The sequence below is a fragment of the Anoplopoma fimbria genome, chromosome 16 (genome assembly GCF_027596085.1).
Source record: "Anoplopoma fimbria isolate UVic2021 breed Golden Eagle Sablefish chromosome 16, Afim_UVic_2022, whole genome shotgun sequence".
NCBI classification, from domain to species: Eukaryota; Metazoa; Chordata; class Actinopteri; order Perciformes; family Anoplopomatidae; genus Anoplopoma; species Anoplopoma fimbria.
Window position 1 is genome coordinate 5,321,194 of NC_072464.1, and position 24,839 is coordinate 5,346,032.

General features: G+C 40.1%; 2 protein-coding genes across 5 annotated transcripts in view; one reads left to right on the top strand and one right to left on the bottom strand.

Moving 5' to 3' along the window:
• pde9aa (phosphodiesterase 9aa) overlaps positions 1-4,343 on the top strand; it is a 37,714-nt gene extending 33,371 nt beyond the window's left edge. For 3 of the 4 annotated variants that reach the window (XM_054615005.1, XM_054615006.1, XM_054615008.1), the window contains 6 exons: positions 1,716-1,829; positions 2,657-2,761; positions 3,089-3,217; positions 3,673-3,768; positions 3,854-3,917; positions 4,005-4,337. In XM_054615005.1, the coding sequence (XP_054470980.1) occupies positions 1,716-1,829; positions 2,657-2,761; positions 3,089-3,217; positions 3,673-3,768; positions 3,854-3,904 (495 nt within the window). In that variant the 3' untranslated portion in view covers positions 3,905-3,917; positions 4,005-4,337. Of the gene's footprint in view, positions 1-1,715; positions 1,830-2,656; positions 2,762-3,088; positions 3,218-3,672; positions 3,769-3,853; positions 3,918-4,004 lie in introns of all 4 variants that reach the window. The other variant, XM_054615004.1, reaches the window with a different exon arrangement.
• A 4,832-nt stretch (positions 4,344-9,175) lies between these two features.
• wdr4 (WD repeat domain 4) lies at positions 9,176-24,788 on the bottom strand. Its single transcript, XM_054616002.1, has 11 exons — positions 24,650-24,788; positions 21,502-21,570; positions 21,068-21,214; positions 20,826-20,982; positions 18,233-18,345; positions 18,011-18,071; positions 17,219-17,323; positions 15,871-15,932; positions 13,095-13,281; positions 12,431-12,500; positions 9,176-9,549 (listed from the first exon to the last, which is right to left on the bottom strand). Exons 1-11 carry the CDS (start codon positions 24,730-24,732, stop codon positions 9,359-9,361), a joined length of 1,245 nt encoding a protein of 414 aa, XP_054471977.1. The 5' UTR covers positions 24,733-24,788; the 3' UTR covers positions 9,176-9,358.
• Between the last annotated feature and the right edge of the window lie 51 nt (positions 24,789-24,839).

A 24,839-nucleotide genomic window follows, 5' to 3' on the forward strand; every position in this document is an offset into this window, starting at 1 on the left:
ATGATTAGAGAGACCCTGATGGGCAGGTGGCACCTTGCATGGTAGCTCCTGTCATCAGTGTATGAATGGGTGTGAATGGGTGAATGATTAGTAATGTAAAAGCGCTTTGAGTGGTCGGAAGACTAGAAAAGCGCTATACAAGTACAGTCCATTTACCATTTACCATTTCCATGAACATGCAACAGCTGCTGGTAGAGGGCTGCCTCTTGCTTTGCCTTCATGGCGGTTCCACCAAAAACAGACGGCTCTATTCTTCTTCTGTGTTAGTTTGGCAGCTCTGTTCCGGGTTCACTCTGCTTATTATGATATAACACCAGCACATTAGGGTCATGAAATCCCCCAGGCGCAACGCTTGTTGGAAAATAGTTTTTTCCATGCAGACACCAGACCGTCAGAGTTTTGTCTAGAGGTGGAGGTCAAAACAACCTGGAGCTGAAAGTTCTTAAAACTACGGAGACTCAGGAGGAGCCCCCATACACTGCGCCCCAATCACCATCCTGAACAACACTGTGGAAGCTGTGGAAGCTTACAAGTTGCTAGGATCAACCATCTCCCAGGACCTGAAGTGGACTTCGGACATAGACAACCTCAGGAAAAAGGCCCTGATGTAATTCCTGTTCCAGCCCTGGAAGTTCAACCTGCTTCAGGAGCTTCTGATACAATTCTACACCTCAATAATCCAGTCTGGGTGCTGCACGTCCATCACTGTGTGGTTTCAATCAGCTAGCAAACAGGACAAGAGCAGACTACAACGGACAGTCAGGACTGCAGAGCCAGCCTGTCCTCCATCCAGGACTTATACAGCTCCAGAGTCAGGACACATCACGGCAGACCCTTCACACGTGGACACCCTGGAGTTTCAGCTTCTCCCCTCTGGGAGGCGGTACAGAAGACTGTACGCCAAAAGAACAGTTTGTTTCTGCAGGCCGTCACTCTGATACTAACTACTATCAGTCACTCACTGCCAATAACCCTCTGACTGTACTTTTGTACATGACATCCTGTCTATTCTTTACCTTTATTTGTCCAAGTAAACATGGCCAATTAAAGCTTATTCTGTTGGATTTTTCAAATGTAAAATGTTTTGCTCAGTATGTATCTTTTATTTTTTTTTTTTTTTTTTAAACATATATTTATTGGTTTTATACATTTAACACAATTTACATACATAAAGGAACCTTCCCCCAAACTGAACATATGGCAGTATATAAAATAACAATAAATAATACAAATATCACTTGAAAATAAATAAATGGCTATAAGGACAAAGATTTACAATGAAAATACTAATTTAGTTGAAATAATTAAATAAAACGAAAATAATGTACTCAGTATGTATCTTAGTCACAATTCGTTAAGAACAAAAACAAAAATCTGGGATTTTAATCAATATTGTTTGTTTATGTGGTGTTTTTCTGTTAATCTCCATAATATCAATATCAGTATTGGCCTCAAATGTCCAGTATTGATTGCGCTTAATCAATTAATATTATAACAAGTTATATAGGGTCTAAGAATGGAGGGTGTTGTGGAATGGTGGAATAGTTTCAGAAATATAGATACATATGATACTGTCAGAATGAAATTATTTTAACAGTCTGAAAAAGACAAGGAAGAGTTCCTCCTACATCAACAGAAAATCCACCCTTTACAGTGCTGTCTGGAATCTACTGTGTGTTTGTGTTTGTGATGTTTCACTTTGTGCTGTTTTTCAGGGAACCATCACACTGATCCTGGCTACAGACATGGCACGACACGGGGAGATTCTGGACTCCTTCAAGCAGAAAGTCGACAATTTTGACTACGCAGATGAGGAGCACGCCACTTGTGTAAGAAGACTTTGATTTGCATCAAGCCTTTGGACGCCTCTCATACCTAACGTTAGGTTCAGTTGGTCCAGACCAACAAAAAAAAGCTTAGCTCTGTTTCATTTCATGTTAATTTGCCCTATTCGAATTTAACCAAAAAGAGTTAGCATGAGGTTATTCACACTGAAACAAAACTTATTCACTGGACAGTTTTGGTGATGTCATCCAGATCAAACGAACCAAACTACAGGTGTGAATGTGTCCTGATTCTGGGGATTCTGGTCCTGATCCTGTCTGGGTGTGTTTTTCCTCTTATAATGTGGGAAGGCTGTGTTCCAGTGAAGGTTTAATGCACTGTGTGAAGGTGGTGAAAAGTAACGTTTACTCAGTTCTGTTTTGAAGTACAATTTCAAGGTACTTGTGTCCATTTAATGCTCTTTATATTATAAAATGAGTTCCACCTGGATCGGTTACAACAATAAAATGTTGCTTTAACAATTATGAATCCATACTAGTAGAGTATTGCTTTACTGATGATGTATTTAGTAATAAAACACACTGAACATTCTACATAAGAGTACTTTTCATTTTGTTACTTTAAAGGTGCACTGTGTAAGAAATAGGAAAAGGCCTTTCACTATTGATAGGTCTATATAATCTAAATTTACAGCCATCAGTTATTTCAAAAAGCCAATAATTATTCAAGATAAAAGTAATAACAAAGTCAGGCATTTGACCTCAAGCGGCATCCCATCTCATCAAGTTTTTACCTACTGTATGCTTTGAATGGACCTATAAAAACCCTCTATTCATGTTGACCTTTGCCCTCTGCCCTGTGCTCTGTGCAGCTGAAGATGGTGCTCATCAAGTGCTGCGACATCTCCAACGAGGTGCGGCCCATGGAGGTGGCTGAGCCCTGGGTCGACTGCCTGCTGGAGGAGTACTTCATGCAGGTAGGACCAGAGCTCACAACACATTCAAATGATTTCTGGGTATGCAGTTCTTTTAGACAGGGTAATCTCTATCTGCAGCAATGGTCAGACATCATCATCATCCTGTTAGCAATGATGAGACTAACTATCTGTAAAATATATGATAAAAGATCAATGTAAAAAGAGAAAAGGAAATCAAGGGGATTAAGGAATGACGACAGGAAAAGGGATTCTATTCACTTCATTTTCTAGCCATGAACTTCCCCTTAGAGCTGTAAATGATTGAGCAAAGGATAACCCTTTCTCCCTCCTATTCCTATTTTCTGTGTTTGTGTCTGTGCTGCTCAGAGCGACAGGGAGAAGACTGAAGGGCTTCCCGTCGCTCCGTTCATGGACAGAGAAAAGGTCACCAAGCCCACAGCTCAGATTGGCTTCATCAAGTTCGTCCTCATCCCCATGTTTGAGACTGTAATGAAGGTGAATATGCAGGACACTGGTGATGAAGATCAAAGTAATATAGTTGCCAAGTGGGAGGTGCCACTGGCTGTGGAGGTACTGATGTGAAGTAGCATTTGAATAAGTATCCATCAGCTTCGCAGCATGTGAGTCGAGGAGACGAGAAGAAAGATTTGGGTCGTTCCATCGTTTGTGTTACTTGGATTTAAGCAGATAAACAAATGTACAGCCTGCATAGTGTCCCAGTTAACACACACATGTCAGATCTTACACAGTGCACATTTAAACACACACACTACTGCTTTAAAGTGACCTTTGCAGTTCTACAACTCTAGGATCAAAAGTAATGTGGTGTGTGTGTGTGTGTGTGTGTGTGTGTGTGTGTGTGTGTGTGTGTGTGTGTGTGTGTGTGTGTGTGTGTGTGTGTGTGTGTGTGTGTGTGTGTGTGTGTGTGTGTGTGTGTGTGTGTGTCCTAGCTGTTCCCACAGATTGAGGAGGCAATGGTGCAGCCACTCAGAGAGTCAAGAGACCGATACGAAGAACTCAAACAGATTGATGACGCCATGAATGAGGTTGGAGGATTTCTTTAAGTGTGTGGATGCAGTTACTTTGTCCTTGGGACAAAATGTGACTGACAACAAGTAATGATCCCTTCAGGTGCAGAAAAAGAAAAGTGAGAACTTGACCATAGGAGGGAAGAAGAAGTGAGACGTTTTGAAAGGTAGGAGAGAAAGGAACTTGCTGAAGTGTTTTCTGTCAGTGTATGGCTAGGTTTGTAACTTGGACAAATCAAATCTGTCTTTTCTAGCACCAGTGACGTAGAGCACGAGAGTAAATCACTGAGACGTAAAGTAAACTGGAGTTGTCAGCCACATCGGTTGTTTCCATTACTTCTCCTTGTTGAAGAGCAGAGGACCAGCAGGATGTGTGATCTGGGAAAATCAGGTGGATATACAGTCTGTCACAGAAATCTGATGAAGTGGAAACGAGTCACCAGCTCTGAGACTGCGTTACAAACTACTGATGGACTCAAGGACCAGACGGACAATCCAAAGCCTTTTTTAGGAAATGTCAACTTTGACTACTTCAGTGAACAATATTTAGATACATATCTTGCATTATTTTTACTTAAATGTGTTGTTTTTTTACAGATTGTACAGATTTTTAGTAACCTTTGTTCTTTCCTACAAAAAATAAAAGGATTACTTTCATTACAAAATCCTGTCTGGACTGGTAATGTCTCTGCTTAACTTCTTATCCGCAACACAGCCTATTGAAAATAGTTTCAGTTGTCCAAACCTTTTCTATACTCCATACTTTACACTGTATGGACATTCAATACTTGTGTATAATGGTCTGCTAATTATGGCCCATTCACTAGGCTGGATTACCAAACCAGCAAAGTCAGCTCCTAGAGCCCTACTTTTTACTTAGTTTTTGGTGATTTGATAAATGTTGATTATGTTGGCTGCACCAGTCGACATTTGAATGTTAATAATGGGTCAAGAGACTATATGTAGTGTGAAAGGGATCACTCATAGTGATGAATCTAAAGAATATTATCTCCAACTATAGTTCCCCTCAGCTTTAAAGGTAGGAATCTTTTTTTTAGCATCTTTCAGCTCATTTATTGGTGTTACGACACAAACTCAACTCAACTTAAATGTTGCTCTGTGTCTGCTGGATATCTAAATACAAACTTGATGCCAACACTTTTGCAATGGTAACTTACTTAGGTAGCAATGCGTAAACATGTTTACAGCACACTTCTTTGACCCTCAACCCCATCCAACACAGGTTGAAGTGCACCTCTGGCTGAGGCAGACCGTATCACTCTTCAGGGTTGGACCTCACTAATACTTTGGTTTCCTAATGGGAACAAATCCCTTTAGCAGGTACAGCATCTGGTTAAAAATCTGAAACCAGAAGGCCGATATAGCAGAAAATCTAGATACTTTAGTATGAAAAAGGTTGAATTATGGGGCAGATCCCAGGGAGATGTGTTGCTACAGGTACACCCACTTCAAAACGACTTGGCAAAGCAGGTCGGGCAAAACAGCGTGGTGCGCCTGTTGAGCTGGTCCGCGTGCGCATCCGATCATATGTGATTAACGAAAAACGGATAATGCGCTCACTACCTCACTCACTGTAGCCTACAGGAAAGTATCACGACATGAGACATGACTTCCTCCTTCCCTCTCTGACAGTCCAACAGCTGATTTGATTGGCTGCCTGGGACAAGTGTGACATTAAGGAACCACACGCCTGTTAGGAAGGTGGAGAATATTTTAATTAATATTTAAATTTTGTGCGGATCTCAAAACGCTAGAAAAAGGTGGCAAAAGTCATCGAGGTTCAGATTGCATCCAACAGAAATTTCCCGTGTGCCTAGCGTGTATGACAACTATGTAGGCTGACATGAAAACGCAGAAACACAATGGCCACTACAGCCAGTGATGTTTGCCTGCTCTGGGCTTCTGTAGAAACAAGGTGCGGCAAGTTGCAACATAGTGAACTCCATATGTAGATGTAAACGTCTCCTTTGTAGGTCACAAAAACACACCGATTTCTATTTTAAGCTGACTATACAATAAATAAATACCTATCAATGTTGTGTTTCATTTCTGCCAATAGACCCCTCCAAATGCTTAACTGCGGACTTACCTGCTCAACAGGTCCTCTAATCTCTATTAACTATACGGGTTCAAATATAAGTCTTGACTTCAGTCACATGATCACATGATGTAAATACTCAGGGGTCATATGATTTCCGATGTTCACATATCTGTTTTATCCATCAAAACTCCATCTGCTGATGAAAACCATGTTTTTTATTGAATGCTTGGAACAGCTGCTAAATTGACCTTGAGATGTCAATGTTTTTTTTTCAACGGCATGAACAATATTGGTAAACACCCAGTTATGCACGTTTGCTTAGTAGCAAATGTGAGCACAGACTGAACACAGCATGGCATTGATTTAGTTTTTGTTTTTTTTGCTGTTTTCACAGAAGACATTTTGACATGTCAGCGTCGGAGAAGCACAGGTGTAAATAATATAACTGAATATTCCATACTACATACTACCTGTATGCTTAAACTAGTCTTTAGTATACACAATATAAACATGTGTGACCTGCAAAGACATTTAAACTGCAACGTTACAAAGCCAGTTCAACTTAAAGAAAGCTAGATATTTCTCCCAAAAAAAACTTGAATTTATTGTTTGTTGTCTGAGATGTTCCCGAAGCCATTTAACCAAAAATAAACAATAAATTGGATTTAATCTTAATGTGAGCATCTCCTCCATCTACCTTATGCATTGCATTGTGGGACAGTAGTGTCCAAGAACAGCACACTTAAAAGTCAGTTTTATAGCCTTTTTTTAGAGGGGTTGTTTGTCACTTACAATGCCAACAAACAACATTGCGACATGGCTAGGATGAATGTGTAGTCTGGATGTGTCACAGCTCTGGTATTGTGCATGTTGGCTCACTGTATAGTATATAGTGGCAAAGAAACAATTCTGCATTCATTTTATTATTTTATGTTACATTTTCCTGGATTGATGTTGAACATGTATTCAAAATGTTATGCGGGACTAAGATGAATTAACAGAAAGGGAAAAATGATCTGGACACAAGATACCTTTATTTAAAAACTATCCATAAATGCAATAGTCAAGTTCAAGCATGAAATGAAACTGTACTTTGAAACACAAAAAATGACTGACATACTATAATGCAAACAGAAGCCCACAGTTGTGAAATTGTCACATACAGCGGGTAAAATAAGTATTGAACACGTCACCATTTTTCTCAGTAAATATATTTCTAAAGGTGCTATTGACATGAAACCCAAGTAATCCATACATACAAAGAAAACCAAACAAATAAGTTCAGAAATTAAGTTACGTGAAATAAAATGGAATGACACAGGGAAAAAGTATTGAACACATGAAGAAAGGGAGGTGCAAAAAGGCATGGAAAGCCAAGACACCAGCTGAAATCTATCAGTAATTAGAAAGCAATCCTGCTCACCACGCAAGACTCCATTGCTGGAGAAAAAGCATGTTGAAGCTCGTTTAAAGTTTGCTGCACAACATTTAGACAAGCCTGTGAAATACTGGGAGAATATAGTCTGGTCAGATGAGACCAAAATTGAACTCTTTGGATGCCATAATACACACCATGTTTGGAGGTCAAATGGCACTGCACATCACCCCAAAAACACCATACCAACAGTGAAGTTTGGAGGTGGGAACATCATGGTGTGGGGCTGTTTTTCAGCATACGGCACTGGCAAACTTCATATAATTGAAGGAAGGATGAATGGAAAAATGTACCGAGACATTCTTGATAAAAATCTGCTGCCATCTACCAGGATGATGAAGATGAAACGAGGGTGGACATTTCAGCAAGACAATGATCCCAAACACACAGCCAAGGAAACTCTCAATTGGTTTCAGAGAAAGAAAATAAAGCTGCTAGAATGGCCCAGCCAATCACCTGACTTGAATCCAATAGAAAATCTATGGAAAGAACTAAAGATCAGAGTTCATAGAAGAGGCCCACGGAACCTTCAAGATTTGAAGATTTGTGGAAGAATGGGCCAAAATCACACCTGAGCAATGCATGCGACTAGTTTCTCCATACAGGAGGCGTCTTGAAGCTGTCATTACCAACAAAGGCTTTTAAATAAATTTCAGTAAGCGTGTTCAATACTTTTTCCCTGTGTCATTCCATTTTATTACACATAACTTAATTTCTGAACTTATTTGTTTGGTTTTCTTTGTATGTATGGATTACTTGGGTTGTTACCGACATCTGGTGAAAATTTCATGTCAATAGCACCTTTAGAAATATATTTACTGAGAAAAATGGTGACGTGTTCAATACTTATTTTACCCGCTGTACAGCCGTGGCCAAAAGTTTTGAGAGTGACACAAGTATTGGTTTTCACAAAGTTTGCTGCTTCAGTGTTTTTAGATCTTTTTGTCAGATGTTACTTTGGTATACTGAAGTATAATTACAAGCATTTCATAAGTGTCAAAGAGTCAATATTTGCAGTGTTGACCCTTCTTTTTCAAGACCTCTGCAATTCGCCCTGGCATGCTGTCAATTAACTTCTGGGCCACATCCTGACTGATGGCAGCCCATTCTTGCATAATCAATGCTTGGAGTTTGTCCAAATTTGTGGGTTTTTGTTTGTCCACCTGCCTCTTGAGGATTGACCACAAGTTCTCAATGGGATTAAGGTCTGGGGAGTTTCCTGGCCATGGACGCAAAATTTCGATGTTTTGTTCCCCGAGCCACTTAGTTATCACTTTTGCCTTATGGCAAGGTGCTCCATCACGCTGGAAAAGGCATTGTTCGTCACCAAACTGTTCTTGGATGGTTGGGAGAAGTTGCTCTCGGAGGACGTTTTGGCATCATTCTTTATTAATGGCCGTGTTCTTAGGCAAAATTGTGAGTGAGCCCACTCCCTTGGCTGAGAAGCAACCCCACACATGAATGGTCAGGATGCTTTACTGTTGGCATCACACAGGACTGATGGTAGCGCTCACCTTTTCTTCTCCGGACAAGCTTATTTCCGGATGCTCCAAACAATTGGAAAGGGGATTCATCAGAGAAAATGACTTTACCCCAGTCCTCAGCAGTCTAATCCCTGTACCTTTTGCAGAATATCAGTCTGTCCCTGATGTTTTTCCTGGAGAGAAGTGGCTTCTTTGCTGCCCTTCCTGACACCAGGCCATCCTCCAAAAGTATTCGCCTCACTGTGCGTGCAGATGCACTCACAGTTCATGTGTGGGGTTGCTTCTCAGCATCAGTTTTTGTGCACGACACAAAATCATGTAAATAATGTGGTGTAAAATGACAGGAAGTATGAAGTTCAGAGTGAGAAGCAGCAGTGAATGTGAGGAGAGGGTGTTTGGTGGAATGTGTCATTCAGTGACGGGGGCAGAAACAGAAGGCACAGTTTAATGTTAGCTGTAACGTTTATTTTTCAAAGTCAGCCAGAAATTTGAGCCTTACATAAAAATCTCTTTACACTAGCCATGTGGTAGAGCACATATGCTCTACTTGCCTTTTCAATGCACACATTCACATCATTCAAAGTATTAAACATAAAGGAAGTAATGGCTCTCTCTCAAAGTGTCTGTTCAGCTAGATGACTGAATTCCAGCTTGTGACGTCTCCTTCTTGGCCTTCTTGTTGACATTTGCTTTCTGTGCCATCCCCCTCTTCAGCTGCTGCTCCTCCAGTCTCTGCTGCTTCTTCTGCAGGTATGTCGTCACGTTGTCAAAGCTCACCTTGTACAGATGCTCGAAGCAGCTGTCGGCCCTTGTGGAGGCTGTTGTGTGAGAGAGCAGCAGGAGGAAACGGTTGGTGACAGGAACTACATGCACATGAAAATAGCAGGTGGGGACATAAACCAAAACCTTCATACTCAGGTCATATCTGCTGCATATGTTGATGTCATCTGAAGTTTTCTTTTGAAGATGGAAGCAAGAAACACTGTATTACATGCTATGTACCCTGACAAAATCTACACATACGCAGCGGGGGATTGACAGTTACATTTACTCCACTGCTGGCTCTGGAGGTGGTGTCCAGCAAATGATGTGGACTTTGTAGATAATTGGTGGACTTCCTGGGTGAAACCTGGTCTGATTAGGAGAGATGGCATTCATCCCACTTTGGATGGAGCGGATCTCCATTAATTAACTCCTCCAAGTTATATCAATACTCATATTCCTCGAGGCACAGGCCGAGGAGGTGGAGTAGCAGACATCTTTGACTCAAGCCTATTAATAAACCCTAATCCTAAATTAAATTACAAATCATTTGAAAGCCTTGTTCTTAATCTTTCAAACCCGACCTGGAAAGCATTACAGCCAATTCTATTTGTTATAGTGTACCGCGCACCAGGTGCGTATTCTGAATTCCTATCTGAATTTTCAGAGTTTTTATCAAGTTTAGTCCTCAAAACAGATAAAGTTATTATTGTAGGGGATTTTAATATTCATGTGGATGTCGATAATGATAGCCTTAGTACTGCGTTTATTTAATTATTACACTCGATTAGCTTCTGTCAGTGTGTACATAAACCGACTCACTGTTTTAACCATATCCTCGACCTTGTTCTGGTTTATGGCATTGAAATAGAAAATGTAATTGTCTCTCAACAGAACTCTCTTTTATCAGACCATTATCTAATAACCTTTGAATTTTTACTACCAGAGTGTACGCCATTAGGCAAAAGTTTCTACACTAGTTGTCTATCTGATAATGCTGTAGCTAAATTTAAAGAAGCGATTTCATCAGGGTTTAATTCAGTACCATTGCTCAATATAACAGAGGACTCCTACGCTAGATCCGTCCCAGATTGACCATCTTGTCGATAGTGCTGCATGCTCACTGCGAATGACACTAGACTCTATAGCTCCTCTAAAAAAGAAGCTAATAAAAGAAAGGAGGTTTGCTCCATGGTATAATCCTCAAACCCGCGATTTAAAGCAAACATCGCGAAAACTTGAAAGGATATGGCGTTCCACCAATGTGGATGAAGCTTGTTTAGTCTGGAGAGACGGTCTTAAAATATATAAGAAGGCACTCCGTAATGCTAGAGCAGCCTATTATTCAGCATTAATAGAGAAAAATAAGAACAACCCCAGGGTTCTCTTCAGCACTGTAGCCAGGCTGACAGAGAGTCACAGCTCTGTTGAGCCGTGTATTCCTATAAACCTCAGTAGTAGTGACTTCATGAACTTCTTTAATGATAAGATTCTAACTATTAGAGACAAAATTAATAATCTCCTGCCCTCAACCAGTACCGATCGATCCTCAAATACAGTAACCTTAGAAACAGCTGGAGAACCTGAAATATATTTAGATGGCTTTTCTCCCATCGACCTTCAACAATTGACTTTAACTATTTCTAAGTCTAAACCTTCCACCTGTCTCTTAGACCCGATTCCGACTAGGCTGCTTAAGGAAGTTTTACCTTTAATTAGCAATTCTTTATTAGAAATTATCAATCTGTCTTTACTAACGGGCCATGTACCACAGGCCTTCAAACTAGCTGTAATTAAACCTCTTCTTAAGAAACCCACTCTTGATCCAGAGGTGTTGGCTAACTATAGACCTATATCTAACCTTCCGTTCCTCTCTAAGATCCTCGAGAAAGCAGTAGCAAATCAGCTGTGTTACTTTCTGCATAACAATAGTTTATTTGAGGATTTTCAGTCAGGATTTAGAGTGAATCATAGCACAGAGACGGCACTGGTGAAAATTACCAATGACCTTCTAATAGCTTCAGACAAAGGACTTTAAAAAAAAAAAAAAAAAAATCTAATAATATAGTCACTCTAGATGGCATTGCCTTGGCCTTCAGCACTATCGTAAAGCTTCTCAGAATTATCTTTGATCAGGGTATGTCCTTTAAATCTCAGAAAAAAACAAAAATAATTCACCTATGTAACACTGCAATAATCAGGCACATCCCGTCTCAAACAATTAGTTCATTAATTTGGTTACTTATAGACTAGATTATTACAATTCCTTATTATCAGGTTGCACCAATAAGTCTCTTAAGACTCTCCAGTTAATCCAGAATGCTCCGGCACGTGTACTGACGAAAACTGGGAATAGAGATTATGTTACTCCATCTATATGTCCCACAAAAGCATGTTACCAACTTGGCCTCTTCACCGGAGTCTTTGTGCCTTCTCCACTCGCATGTTTTGGATGGTTACATCTGTACCAGGGTTGTGCAGGCCCCAGTAGCCCTGTTCGACACCCACTGGTACTATTAATGCAATTACACCTCATCTACAAACCTGTAGATGAAGACATACTGTAGTTCCCCACAGAAGCCCCACAGCAGGGCTGGCCCATCCCACAGTGATCCACAGCGTCACACCATGTACGAGTTAATACAGAGGCCACGCTGATCGAACACATCATGAATAAAAGCCGTGCTGATTTAAACCTGTGTCAGCTGTTGTTAGGGAGAGGCGGTGTGTGAGGTCATGTGACACTGCAGGTTATTTCTGTCTAGAGTGTGCGAATGGGACGAGGATGAGAAAGGGAGGACATAGGAGATGCACAAATGGAAGTATAGAGGGGTTGTGTGTGTGTGTGTGTGTGTGTGTGTGTGTGTGTGTGTGTGTGTGTGTGTGTGTGTGTGTGTGTGTGTGTGTGTGTGTGCGTGTGCGTGTGCGATGACTCACCCTCAAGTGTCTCCCAGTGTGGCTTAAAGGCTTCAGTCACTCTGTTCAGTTCAGGGCTCTCAGCATCACACTAGATGGAGCAGGTCAGGCAGAGTTGTCACACACAGGAGACGGAAATGTAATGAGGAAATGTGGAATACTAAAGATGGCCACAGCAGCAAATGGACAGTCAGTACACCAATGCAGAACTATTACATCTACAGAAGCAGCTCCTACCAAACTTCCTTAAAAAATGGCGTTTTACTAACAGGAGATTCACAGAGGTTGTGACTGCCGAATGAAAGGATAGTAAGTAGCAGATACCATGGCAACCACAAATGTCCTGCGCTAAAACCACAGGTTATACTTTACTATACTGCTTAATTCAACCTTTATTTACACTGAGGAACAAGAATCCTTTTCAACAAGTGGATTGAGTGTATACCATAAAAATATAATACTGGAGACTTTGAATCATAATAACAATTACTGCATCATCTAAGCAAGTGTCAATCAAAAGCATCGATTTATAACTACCATCACTGAAACATGCACAGCTGAAATCAGTCATTTCCTCATTTCAATATCTTAAACAAATCTCTTTGTGTGTATGTGCTTGTGTATGAAACAAACAATCATATATAAGAAGGCCCTCCATAATGTGTCTGAATGAATGACACCGTACCTCCCAGGAGTCTTTTGTGTGTGTGTAAATCTGGAGTGGTGCATCACTGGAGTCCATCAGCACCCAGAGACGGCCCTCAGGGTCAAAGGCTATGTCCAGGGGACAGCTGGGCAGGGAGAGCCTGCTGTGTGGCACGAGCTTCTCCTCGCCCTCCTGGTCCAGGGTAAAAAACTGAACGCTGGACACTCTGAGGACACACAGGACACATCCAACTGTTGAATCAATCAAGTGATTACTGGGGTCATCCATCACTGTTTTGACTGTATTCTGGAACATTTAAGTGATGGTTGACTTTGTGACTCTGATCAACAGTGACCTAAGTGTCATCTCCATGTACAGTATATACTATACAGCTACACAGTGACCTTGTCCCTCTATAGGGACAAAACTATATTTAACAATCAGAGGCAAACACAGCTTTAAGCCAGCGGAGAAGTCCCTGTCATGACCAGGTTAAAAGCAGCTTCCTGCCCACAGCAACTTTAAGCGACTGCGAGAAACCTTGAACTGGTTATGAAATATTCTCAGTTTATTACTGCATCAGTCAAATAGAACTTCAGTGAGAAAATAGTCTATTTCTATACTGTTATTCTTAGCCCTGGTCGTTGGTGCCACCGGGTCAGATTACATGTTCACTTACTCCTCCTGAAAGAAACATCAACTTCTTCAGGGGGCTTAGGTTATCTTTTCCCTTTTTCAGAATCCATTTATTCGTTTCCGTCTTTCTGTGATCACATAACTTTCCAGTTATGATATTCTGAGGTGAAAAGTAATCCGGTATATTTTCTTAAATACTGAGCTTCATCTGACTTTACCAATTACTAAATGATTTGACTTTCTAAACACATGATTCATTCATAAAATCTGATGCACTGCTGGGGTTAAACTTCTCACAAGTTCTTACCGTAGTGGTGAACTGATCCTTCGGGTCGTCAGTTACAACATTGAAAGTCTGACAATAAATCATCTCTTGCAATATAAACACTTCAGCAGTATCGAGATATGAGGGGTATACTTTATTTACTAAACCTCAGTCAGTAGCGCAAATGAGATTTTTGTTCATGAAATTGAAATCATGTAAATGTGCATCATGTTGCCGCATTGATGTCATTTGTGCCACCAGGCTCCAATTTCAAGAGAAAATGAGTTTGACGCTGTGTTGCAAAAGCCAATCAGCATTGAGATTTTCCTCCAGTCGTCGCTGACATCCTGACTTTGTTGAATCAGAAATTGTGAAAAAAAAAAAGCTGTTTGTGAACACCCAGAGCCTTACGTCATAGTTGTACAAGGACCGTAGGAAACTATGTGTATGAATGTATGTGTATGAAGAATAACCGCGCTGCCATATTTATGCAAAGATGGCACTAATTTGAGTGTTGATGGAGCAGGTACAATGTTAGCAAAGCCTAGTACTAATCAATCCAAAGTCCATTCAGGAAACAAGAATTTTAATAGTTGTTTGCTTGTCGTCCTGCTGCCAGACCTTACAAAGCATGAATTTAGATTTTTTTCAAAAAATCTGCAATATCATGTTTTTTTCGGCATCGAATTATTGCGAATAAATAACAGCAAAATCATTTTATTTTGAGTTTATACAGTAGTAAACCAGCAAACGGTTGGCTTGCTAGATGCAAATACAATTAATAATCAACTGTATTGTCATATATCATGCAAAAGTGGCCATACTTTCTTTGTTGCACGTTTCTCCAATATGAGGATCTGCTGCTTTTCTGTTTCACTATAGATTCAGTCTCTCTGTGTTGTGGACTGTTCATCTGATTTCATTTTGGACATATTTGGATTTAGAAACAAAGAAAAGTAATCATTAAAGCAATCGACTGACTAATGATACTGAAAATAATATTTAGTTGGGTTCCCACACATCTCATTTACAAAAATTGGGATTGTTTAATTATACCTTTATTTATGTAACATACAGTATATCCCCATTTAAGTTTGTTTTAGGGGAGTTTTTCCTGTTACGATTCGAGGGTGGCAGGATGATTGGTTGCATCTTGTGCACTTGGATCAGGTCGCAAAACACACACCTGCATGGATGTGGTACGGCGATATACAGTCCTGCCAACAGCTTCATGCTGTTCCACAAAACTTATGTAACTCGCCTCTTTTTTTGCACTTCAAACAGAGTGAATCATGTATACAGGCAACGCGCAGGAAACGCTACTAATAGTGTTTGATTTCAATTCACACCAGATTTCTTTTTAGTTTAGAGGGTATGATTTCAATTTTGTTTCATATTTATTCTCATCTACACAATGTCTCCCTCATTGCCAGTGTTTTGGTACATCTTTAGTAAAGAGGTAAAAATGAAAAACCAAAGTACTTTAAGCCAGCGGAGAAGTCCCTGTCATGACCAGGTTAAAAGCAGCTTCCTGCCCACAGCAACTTTAAGCGACTGCGAGAAACCTTGAACTGGTTATGAAATATTCTCAGTTTATTACTGCATCAGTCAAATAGAACTTCAGTGAGAAAATAGTCTATTTCTATACTGTTATTCTTAGCCCTGGTCGTTGGTGCCACCGGGTCAGATTACATGTTCACTTACTCCTCCTGAACTTGTTTACATTTTGTACTACCTTGTTATTTGCGACGGCCTTCATCATTTCAAGTGTTAAATGTAAAAAGAATTTAAGCAGCATCCCAAATAGTAATCCTGTTACATGTTTTATACACCGGTCTGTGAAAGCACACTTTTTTTCCTCCATGCAGAGTCAGATGACAGATGACAGATTCATACATAGGAAGTTACACTCACCTTTCACACTGCACAGCTACATGGCGAGCGTCAGGAGAGCTTGTGATACGGCATACAGTTGACTTGTGGGGAATTAAACAAAGACAGACAGAGTGGTGAAGTCATCATAGGTTTATTTTTGTTCTGTTTAACAAAACAGGTGAATTGTTACTTCGTGTCTTCGTACTGCTACTTAACAAGTAAGAGCACCGACGTGTTTTTGCCTGATTTATTCAGAAGAAACTCACCAAAAACAAGCTGCTCTAAAGCCAGGGCTTGAAAGATTACGACACTTTAAAGCTGCATTTATACACCTTTTTATTTTCCCAATAGATTAAATGACTATGTATATTGTGAAAGGTGTAGCTCATAGTAACAAACCCACAGAGAATTATAGCCTCTTTCTGCTCATTGTTGTGATGGTAGGGCTGCTTCCATGAAAAAGTTCTGATGAAGTGAGTGTAAACAACACTGAAGTAACACCCAAACTGTGATAGCCTGGAATGATCCTCTTAAGGAAGGGACTTTCAGTATATCTGCACATTAACATGTTTACTGACTTTATAGGAACAATAAAGGGGTTTGATCATGTAATTGCCACCATGCTGCAGTGGTGAGGGGCAGCAGTTTCCCAAGTTGACAAAAGAAAGCAGGGACCAAAACCTGGTTTCATTTACAAGCCATTCAGAGGCACATGTTTCCATGTATAAACTGCAGATAAATGTCAGAGAGAGAGAGACACATGCTCACCTCCTCTACAGGAGGTGGTACAGCCACTCTAACAGTCTACATGTTAACAGTAAACATGGCCAAGAGAGTGAGACCTCCGAGTATATCTTTATGAATTCCAGATGAGAGTAGTAGAAGCATCTCTGCTTACTCTGGAATAGCAATAGAAATAGATTTATTTACAATGGATTCATTTCCTTCGAGACCAGAACTGTGCATATAAGCCTTATGGTTGAGGAGTTATTTCTGATTTATTTGGGGTATGCTATTTCAGGCGGTTTGTCTGAGGGGTAGACGTTAACAGGTTAGTTAGCATGCTAATATTTGCTAATTAGCACAAAACACAAAGTACTGCTTTGGTTATAAACCAAAGAGTCAGAGGATCACCAAAGTCATTATCATTTATCCTGAAAGGGAATATCGATGTATCGAATCTCATGGGAATAGATGTTGAGACATTTCACACAACACAACAAAGTATTGGTGCTAGAGGAAAACTCAGGGACTCCTCACAGTCAGTGGGATTCATCATCAGGGGACCATGAATGTCCAAACCAGTTCGTGGCAATCCATCCAGTAGATAGTGAGATATTTCTAAGATGAAGAGTCCAGGTATCCCCAGACATCAGGACACGCTTACCTTGTGTTTGACAGCCTCAGAGCTCGGTGCATCCTCAAGCTCCTTGAGGTCCCAGCTCTGCAGTTTACGGCCAGACTCGTACTCCCACAGCTTCATTGTCCCGTCCTTACAAACACACATATTACATCACATTGGTTTCAGTTAATCGTCCCTGATGAAACCTCTGGGTCAGTTTGATGTTCTGCTGTCAAATTTTAATGTACAGTATATCTTTGCCACATTAAAATACAAACTTGTATCCCAGTAAATACTTTTTTTTTTTTTCTGGTTTGAGGTTGATTCAAGGTTACATTTTTAAACGTGGCTGTGGTTTATTAGCTGATTTGATGAATAGTCTTACTATTTAAGAAAAACTTCGATAACGCAGACCAACAGCAAAACTGTTTATGCAGAAGTGTTTGAATAGTAGGGTTTTAGAGAAGATGCATGCGTGTGTGAAGAAGTGAGCATACAACTGGATAAATGAGACCTGAGTTTGTAAACAGATGTTTGATATCATTTTGATGCTGTCTACTTCAATAGATCAGGACTTTTCTCTGTGCACAGTGGAGGCCTAGTGGAAAACTAAATTTTCATCAAGAAATCAAGGTGACACTGGGGGAGTAACTGATAAACAAATGGTCATTTTGAAGGTGAAGTATTCCATTAAAAAGCAGGTGAAAATCCAAGTGACATCTACACCCAAAACTGTAGTGACTGTAGACTAAAATGGAGAGCATGAAGCCCATAATAGAAATAAGTGGACTGCTTGCATGTGTATGTATGTTAATGTTACTTGAAATGCACACACACCCCAGATCCAGACAGCAGCCAGTGTGGATGACCTGATGGGACCAGCAGAGCACTGACAAACCTGAAGGAATTGGACAAAAACACAGGAACAGTATTGATCAAATAAAACTTAACTAAACGTGTGTGTGTGTGTGTGTGTGTGTGTGTGTGTGTGTGTGTGTGTGTGTGTGTGTGTGTGTGTGTTCTTCACATTAGTGTTCCCCTTTAGCTGCCGTTACTCACTGTTGATGTCCCAGGCAGAAGGACTGGATGTTGTATGGAGACCTGAGGTGGCTCACTCTGATCTTCTCGTCACGGTCTGCTGTGATGATGTACTTGTCGTCCGGCGACATGCTCTGAGAGACAGCAGAAGGGGACAATCATTCAGTCAGACCCATTCTGAGACAATGGTACACTTTCAAGCCCTAGTTCATGAGGGGATAAATGTGTCAGTGTTCTCGCCAGGAACAGAAAAAAGAATCCTGTCCCGTTTCATGTTCTGCCTTTTGTTAGAGATGACAATAACAACCAATAACCCAAAGTGGAATATATTTATACTTCCGGCGACCGGAAAAAAAAAATGCCAAAGTTGCAGCGCTCAGTGCAGAATAGACGCTCAGCGCCTTGTCATGGTCCCAGTGCAAATAATTCAAACAATATGCTCGCCTCAGGAAAGAAGGCTTTGGTACACATGGCCCCTAATACAGAATTTTTAATCAGGAATGTCACTGCTGACACACAGTTCATAATAATGAAAATGTATAAATATTTCTATCATCAGTGGGCCATTTCTCGCAATTAACAGAATAGCGTAGGCAACGGAACAAGATTTGACATTGGAACAATTAAAGTAATCTGTAACAATAATAACATTCTTGTAGTTCTGGTTGGGCCTTAGAGCACCATTTAGTGGGCTGCAGAGATACTGCCAAATGGTTGGATTAAATTATATTTTTTGCTAATTTACAAAATGTAATATTTGAATATCTAAATATGCTCAAGAATGCATTATTTTTAATGACCAAGTCTGAATATTGCCATGCCAATAACGACACATCATGGTAGAGACAAACTTTTTTATTTATTTATAAATACAGCTTCATTTAAACATGTATACAACAAGTTTACATCACCTTGTGTGTATAACTTGAGTTTATTGCCACTTGTTAGCTAGCTAACCTTCCCATAGATGTACGGACACAGAATGGATCATTTTGGAAATCAAAAGTGTAGTGGGAGACAAGCACAAGTAAAATCTCCAAAGCATTTTGGTGTCTTTTGGAGGGTCGTCAGCTGCATGAGCCACATCTGTGCTCTGCCCATAAATACCTCCCTCGTTCTGCAGACTCGCTCTCTCTGGGGAAGATCCCTTCTGCCCAACGGCATTACACCGTTTCTTTGGTTTGTATTCAGTTTCTTCCTACACACTGCAGCACACCCATACATGCTCTTCACTACTGATTACTGACATGTTGCGTTGTTTGATTTTTGATTTGTGATATAGGTCACATTGCTACTTACACAAAAGAAGATAAAGTGTCAGCAGCAGAAGCAGACTAAAGGGGGGGGGCAGCAGAGATTTTCACCTGGTAGGTAAACGGTGGGAGGAAGGAGCATCCATCCATCCATCCATTTCCTTCCGCTTATCCGGGGCCGGGTCGCGGGGGCAGCAAGCTAAGGAGGGTCCTCCAGACGTCCTTCTCCCCAGCAACACTTTCCAGCTCCTCCTGGGGGACCCCGAGGCGTTCCCAGGCCAGACGAGATATATAATCTCTCCAGCGTGTTCTGGGTCTACCCCGGGGCCTCTTACCAGTTGGACGTGCCTGGAAAACCTCTAAAGGGAGGCGTCCAGGAGGCATCCTGATCAGATGCCCGAGCCACCTCAGCTGGCCCCTTTCGACGCGAAGGAGCAGCGGCTCTACTCCGAGCTCCCTCCGGATGTCTGCGGAAGGAGCAGGTCCCCGCCATAGTGCACTGGAAAGGGAAGCACGTAGCCAGCTGCAGGTTAAGGGTAGTGAACTATATCATTACTGTAAGGGCAGTGGACATTGGACAGCTGAATGCCCTGTTAAGTCCAGTGCCAACAGTAGGTAGAGTAGTGCGCATGTCAAGCCTGTCGCATTCCCTGTTCCTGTCATCTCTTCTCCTGGTGTTGGTCCTCCATGTGAGCAGATGGAAACCTGGAGTGGGCTGGACTGGGGTTTTTGTCTGATGTGCCTTCTTTGTGTCTACACCCCACTCTCTTTAGTCTGTTTCCCACAGCGACCTGGCAGTGGGGCACCGGGCTGATCCTGCGCTTAGTGAGCTGTTCGGTCGAGTGCTCACAAATGTCGATGGGAAGAGTGCTGCGAAGGGTTGACTGCTACAAGATGATTTCTTGGTGAGAAATAAGGTGCCACATGGGGAAAACTTTTGTGGGTAATCCCCAACAATATGTTGTGGTCCTATCCCAATTTTGGGAAGAGGTGCGGAGGACGTCGCACAATCAATCAGGGCGTTCGAAAAACATACGACTATGTTCTCAGGAATTTCCTTTTGCCTTGTGTGATGAAGGATGTGTCATTCAAAGTGATCAAGGTTCCAATTTTTGTCATTTTTGTTTCTTCAAGTTTTGAAGCAACTCCGGGTAAATCTTAATCAAGCCTCTGCACACCGTGCTCAGACTTAGGAGAGTTTAGCCTCTGTTCATACAAAAATGAACAGAGGCTAAACTTTCTGTGTACTGTTAAAATTTAAATGTGAATTTTTAAACACCAGCACATATTGACACATATTGTTATTAGTTTTCCAGACTACAGTTGTGATAGTTTTGTTTCACAGTGTTGGTGATCCTTACCACAGCTAGCAGCATCGACAGGTGGCCCATCTTCAGCTCGCCCTCTCTCTGCGGCTCCACCACTGAGAAGGAGTACACATCTCCTGATTTATCAGTCGCCAGCAGCTCGTCCTCCGCATGGCTGAACATCAGAGAGGTACATCTTCTCACAACCCATCTGTGTAACACACACACACAGCAACTATTAACACATTGCATTCTTATCTGTTCAGTACATGAAGCTGCTGTGAAGAAAGTTGTACCTGATACTGATACACTGCCATGACGGCTCACAGTGAAACAGGACTAGTCTCTTGGTGTCATCAGTCAGCGCCACCAGCTTTCCAGATGAAGACACAGCAAGGGCAAGGACTTTGTCACTTCCTGTTTCCTCTGAGGCACCACCATCACTGATGACAGAGGAGACAAGCTACACCTGTTACAATTACAGTTCATATCCCAAGTATATTCAAAATAATTATTCCATTTCTTTGGATCTGTTCTCATTCTAATAAACTTAAAAACGTTAAATAGTTTACTTTTTTGTATGCATTTCTCTTCTTTCTTTACTGCCTAATGGTTTATTTATAGTGAGGCATGTTTTTAGAAGCAAAAATGCTTCAGAAATGAATTTGGTATAATAACCTACAGACTGTACCACTTCCTTTACAACCAGGAGTCATGTGCTTGTTCTTACCTGCTGTTATCATCCTTCCCATTCTTTGGCTTCTTCTCAGCAGTGCTGCAGTCGTACACAAACAATTCTCTGCAATAAAGTAGTAGTTTTTTTAAAATAAGTTTTGAATTCCGATGAGTTCCTTCACAATGCCTATTTCATAATGACTTGTTATTTTAACACTTCAGCTAGTTTGGGCTCAGTTCAGTTTACCTATCTTTAGTTATCATTAAAAAAAAAAATAGCTTATCCCAACTGAGGTTGTTGGTGTAGATCCCCTGGCTTGTATTACTTGAAGCTGATAATCTTTACTTCACTCACCACAAGGAGAAGTAACAAATTATGATTTGTGTTATTACTGTGACTGTTGAAGTATCAATTCAATATGAAATGATTGCACTTAATTGCTTGTAGCAGATTTAATAATTAATTTGTGTAACAGTAGTTACTGATAACTCAATAATGAATCATAAACCCATGAATTACTGTAGAAAGGTGAAGAGGCACCCGGCCATAATACATAATTAGTTTAAGCAACAGAATTTAAGATTAGATCAAAATTAGTACGACACACAATTTCAGAAAAACAATCTCAGCGTTGCTACTGAGTTCTTAACATGCTGTTCAGTGACTTATTATTTCATAGACACAGAAATCAAATGATCAAGTTTATAAATGAAATATTTATTGGACTAACTACATAACGAGTACAATGACTAACTATGAACATGAATTAAAAAGATAAAATTCGACCCATCAGAATAAGTGACTCATATCATGGATTCATTTTTTGCAATTAAATTTGTTGTTTTACATTTATCAATAAATATAAATAATGTAAATGTAGTTCAATATATTAATGCATTGTCTAGCACTTGTCAGAGTTTAAGGACCACCTGTGAAGATTGTGAAGTTATTTCATTTTGGTTTGAATTTAAGGAAGATTCTATTTTAGATCTATAGTTTATGGATTAACGTTCATTCATTTCTCATTTAGTCAAACATTTATTGGAGGACAACTAATTAACTAATTTACTTTATTAACAGAAGTTTCATTTGCTTTGGCCTAGTAACATAACACTAATTCACAATTCAGTTTTCATCATCTTTCCATCCTTAACCAAATTATATATCCTTTATGTAGATTGGTAATAAACTGTTGTACTCAGTGTTGCCAGATTAAGCGGTTTTCCGCCCAATTAAATACAAAAATGTCTGCCCAAACATTTGGGCAGTCCTCTCTCCACCGAAGAGAAGTTGGGCTATAGTCTGCCTCTCCTTTGGGATTCTTTTAAAAATTAACAATTTTCAATGTTCTGTCATTGGTCTGAGGTAAAGACACATCACGGAGAATGACACAAGATTTATGTATTTATATATATATATATATAAAATATAGTTCTGGTGTTATGCCCTTATAGTGGCAATATTGTCATTCCTCTTTCTCTCAGAGGTCTGGCTGAAACACTTAATCAAACAACACATTGATAAGTAAAAATGTTGATATTTATAAGTAATTTATTGAGCAAGATGGGAAATGTGAGGAAGGAATTAAATGCTTAAACTTAAAAATCAATGAATTGTTTCAGCACTGAATCAGATAATTAATGATCTAAATGGATAATTTTGCAATTGTAAAGTATATTCAATTGAGAAGCTGGTTTGTTGCACAGATACTTGTTTGAATGTCACGTTTAAGAAAAACGGGCTTATTTGTATAAATAAAGTGTATGTAAACGCCATGATCATATATCTTTTTTTTTTTTTTTTTTTTTTTTTACATTGATACCTTGAATAGTGTATTGTGCTGAAAGCGTCAAAACTCAGCCCTTCAGAGAAGTCCTCCACCTATACTAACTGTCACACAAGTAATCTTCCTCAGCCTGGATGACACTAAAAGAAATAGTCTCAGTCGTGGTCACCGTACTGTGGCAGGAGGAGGAGGATGTTAGATGTGCTTTCCCTTGCTTTAATCAGTGGTGTACAGTAAGGAAGTAGAAATACTTCGTTACTGTACTTAAGTCGTTTTTTTTGATATCTGTACTTTACTTTACTATTTATATTTCTGTTGACTTTCACTTTTACTTCACTACATTTTGCAAAGAAAACTGATACTTTGACTCCGATACATTTCCCCTGAAACCTTCGTTATTCGCTACAAAATCAAAGAGAGACAGGTGTCTGATCTTCTAATTTAACTACACATGGTGTATGTTAGGCTGCTGTCTCTGTTTGTACCTCCTTGTCCTTGGTCATGGTGGCCACAGCACTTAAAATAATAAACTTCATAATTCTCAAAATTCTAACCCTTTGCTTTTTTATTAACAGCATTTACTTGTACTTTTACTTTCAATACTTAAGTACCATTAATATCAGAAAATTACTTTTGATACTTAAGTACAGTAAATATTAGATACTTTAAGACTTTTACTCAAGTAGTATTCTAATAGGTGACTTTCACTTTTACTGGAGTCATTTTCCAGTAAGGTATCTTTACTTTTACTCAAGTATGGCTTTTGGGTACTTTATACACCACTGGCTTTAATCATACCACTTTGTAGATGAAGACATCACCAAACGAGGTGATGATGATGATGATGATGATGATGATGATGATGATGATGCTGATATAAAGACCACAACATTTTCATACACGTTTCATCCCTTATAGAAACCTGCAAATGAACCTAGACATTTCTTCAAGCTTTCCCAGTCTTTCCAGAGACTGTCAGCCAGTAAAGATATCCTGATCCACAGGTAAATAATATTACATTACATTACATTACAGTCATTTAGCAGACGCTTTTATCCAAAGCGACTTACAGGAAGTGTATTCAACATAGGTATTCAAGAGAACTACTAGTCACCAGAAGTCATAAGTGCATCTCCTTTCTTAAACAAGCATCTTAAAGCATAAACCAGAGCAAAAGTATAGTGCAGAGGCAAGTTACTACGAAAACAATAATTGCAACAGACTAATACGAATATAGTAAGTGCTACAAACTAATACCAATAGGATAAGTGCAGTAAACAAATACAAATTCAATAAGTGCAACAACTAATACGAGTGCAATAAGTGCTACGAGGAAGGCTCAGGGTAGTACTTCTTGAAGGTCAGCCAACCTAATATCAAAGAAACAATGAAACAAATGTCTAGAAGGATTCAAACCTGGCCTGTTTCCTGTGAATTGCCACGAGTTTCTTGTCGCAGACGAAAGAAACCCACTCTCCACAGAAACCAACAGAAGCCATGTTTGTTGTCTGTGTATCTTGCGACGGTGGCCCACGCGGAGAACCGTATTTTTTGTCGCGCGTTTATTGCGTCACAAACCAACACAACTCACGCCCCCTTAAAAAAA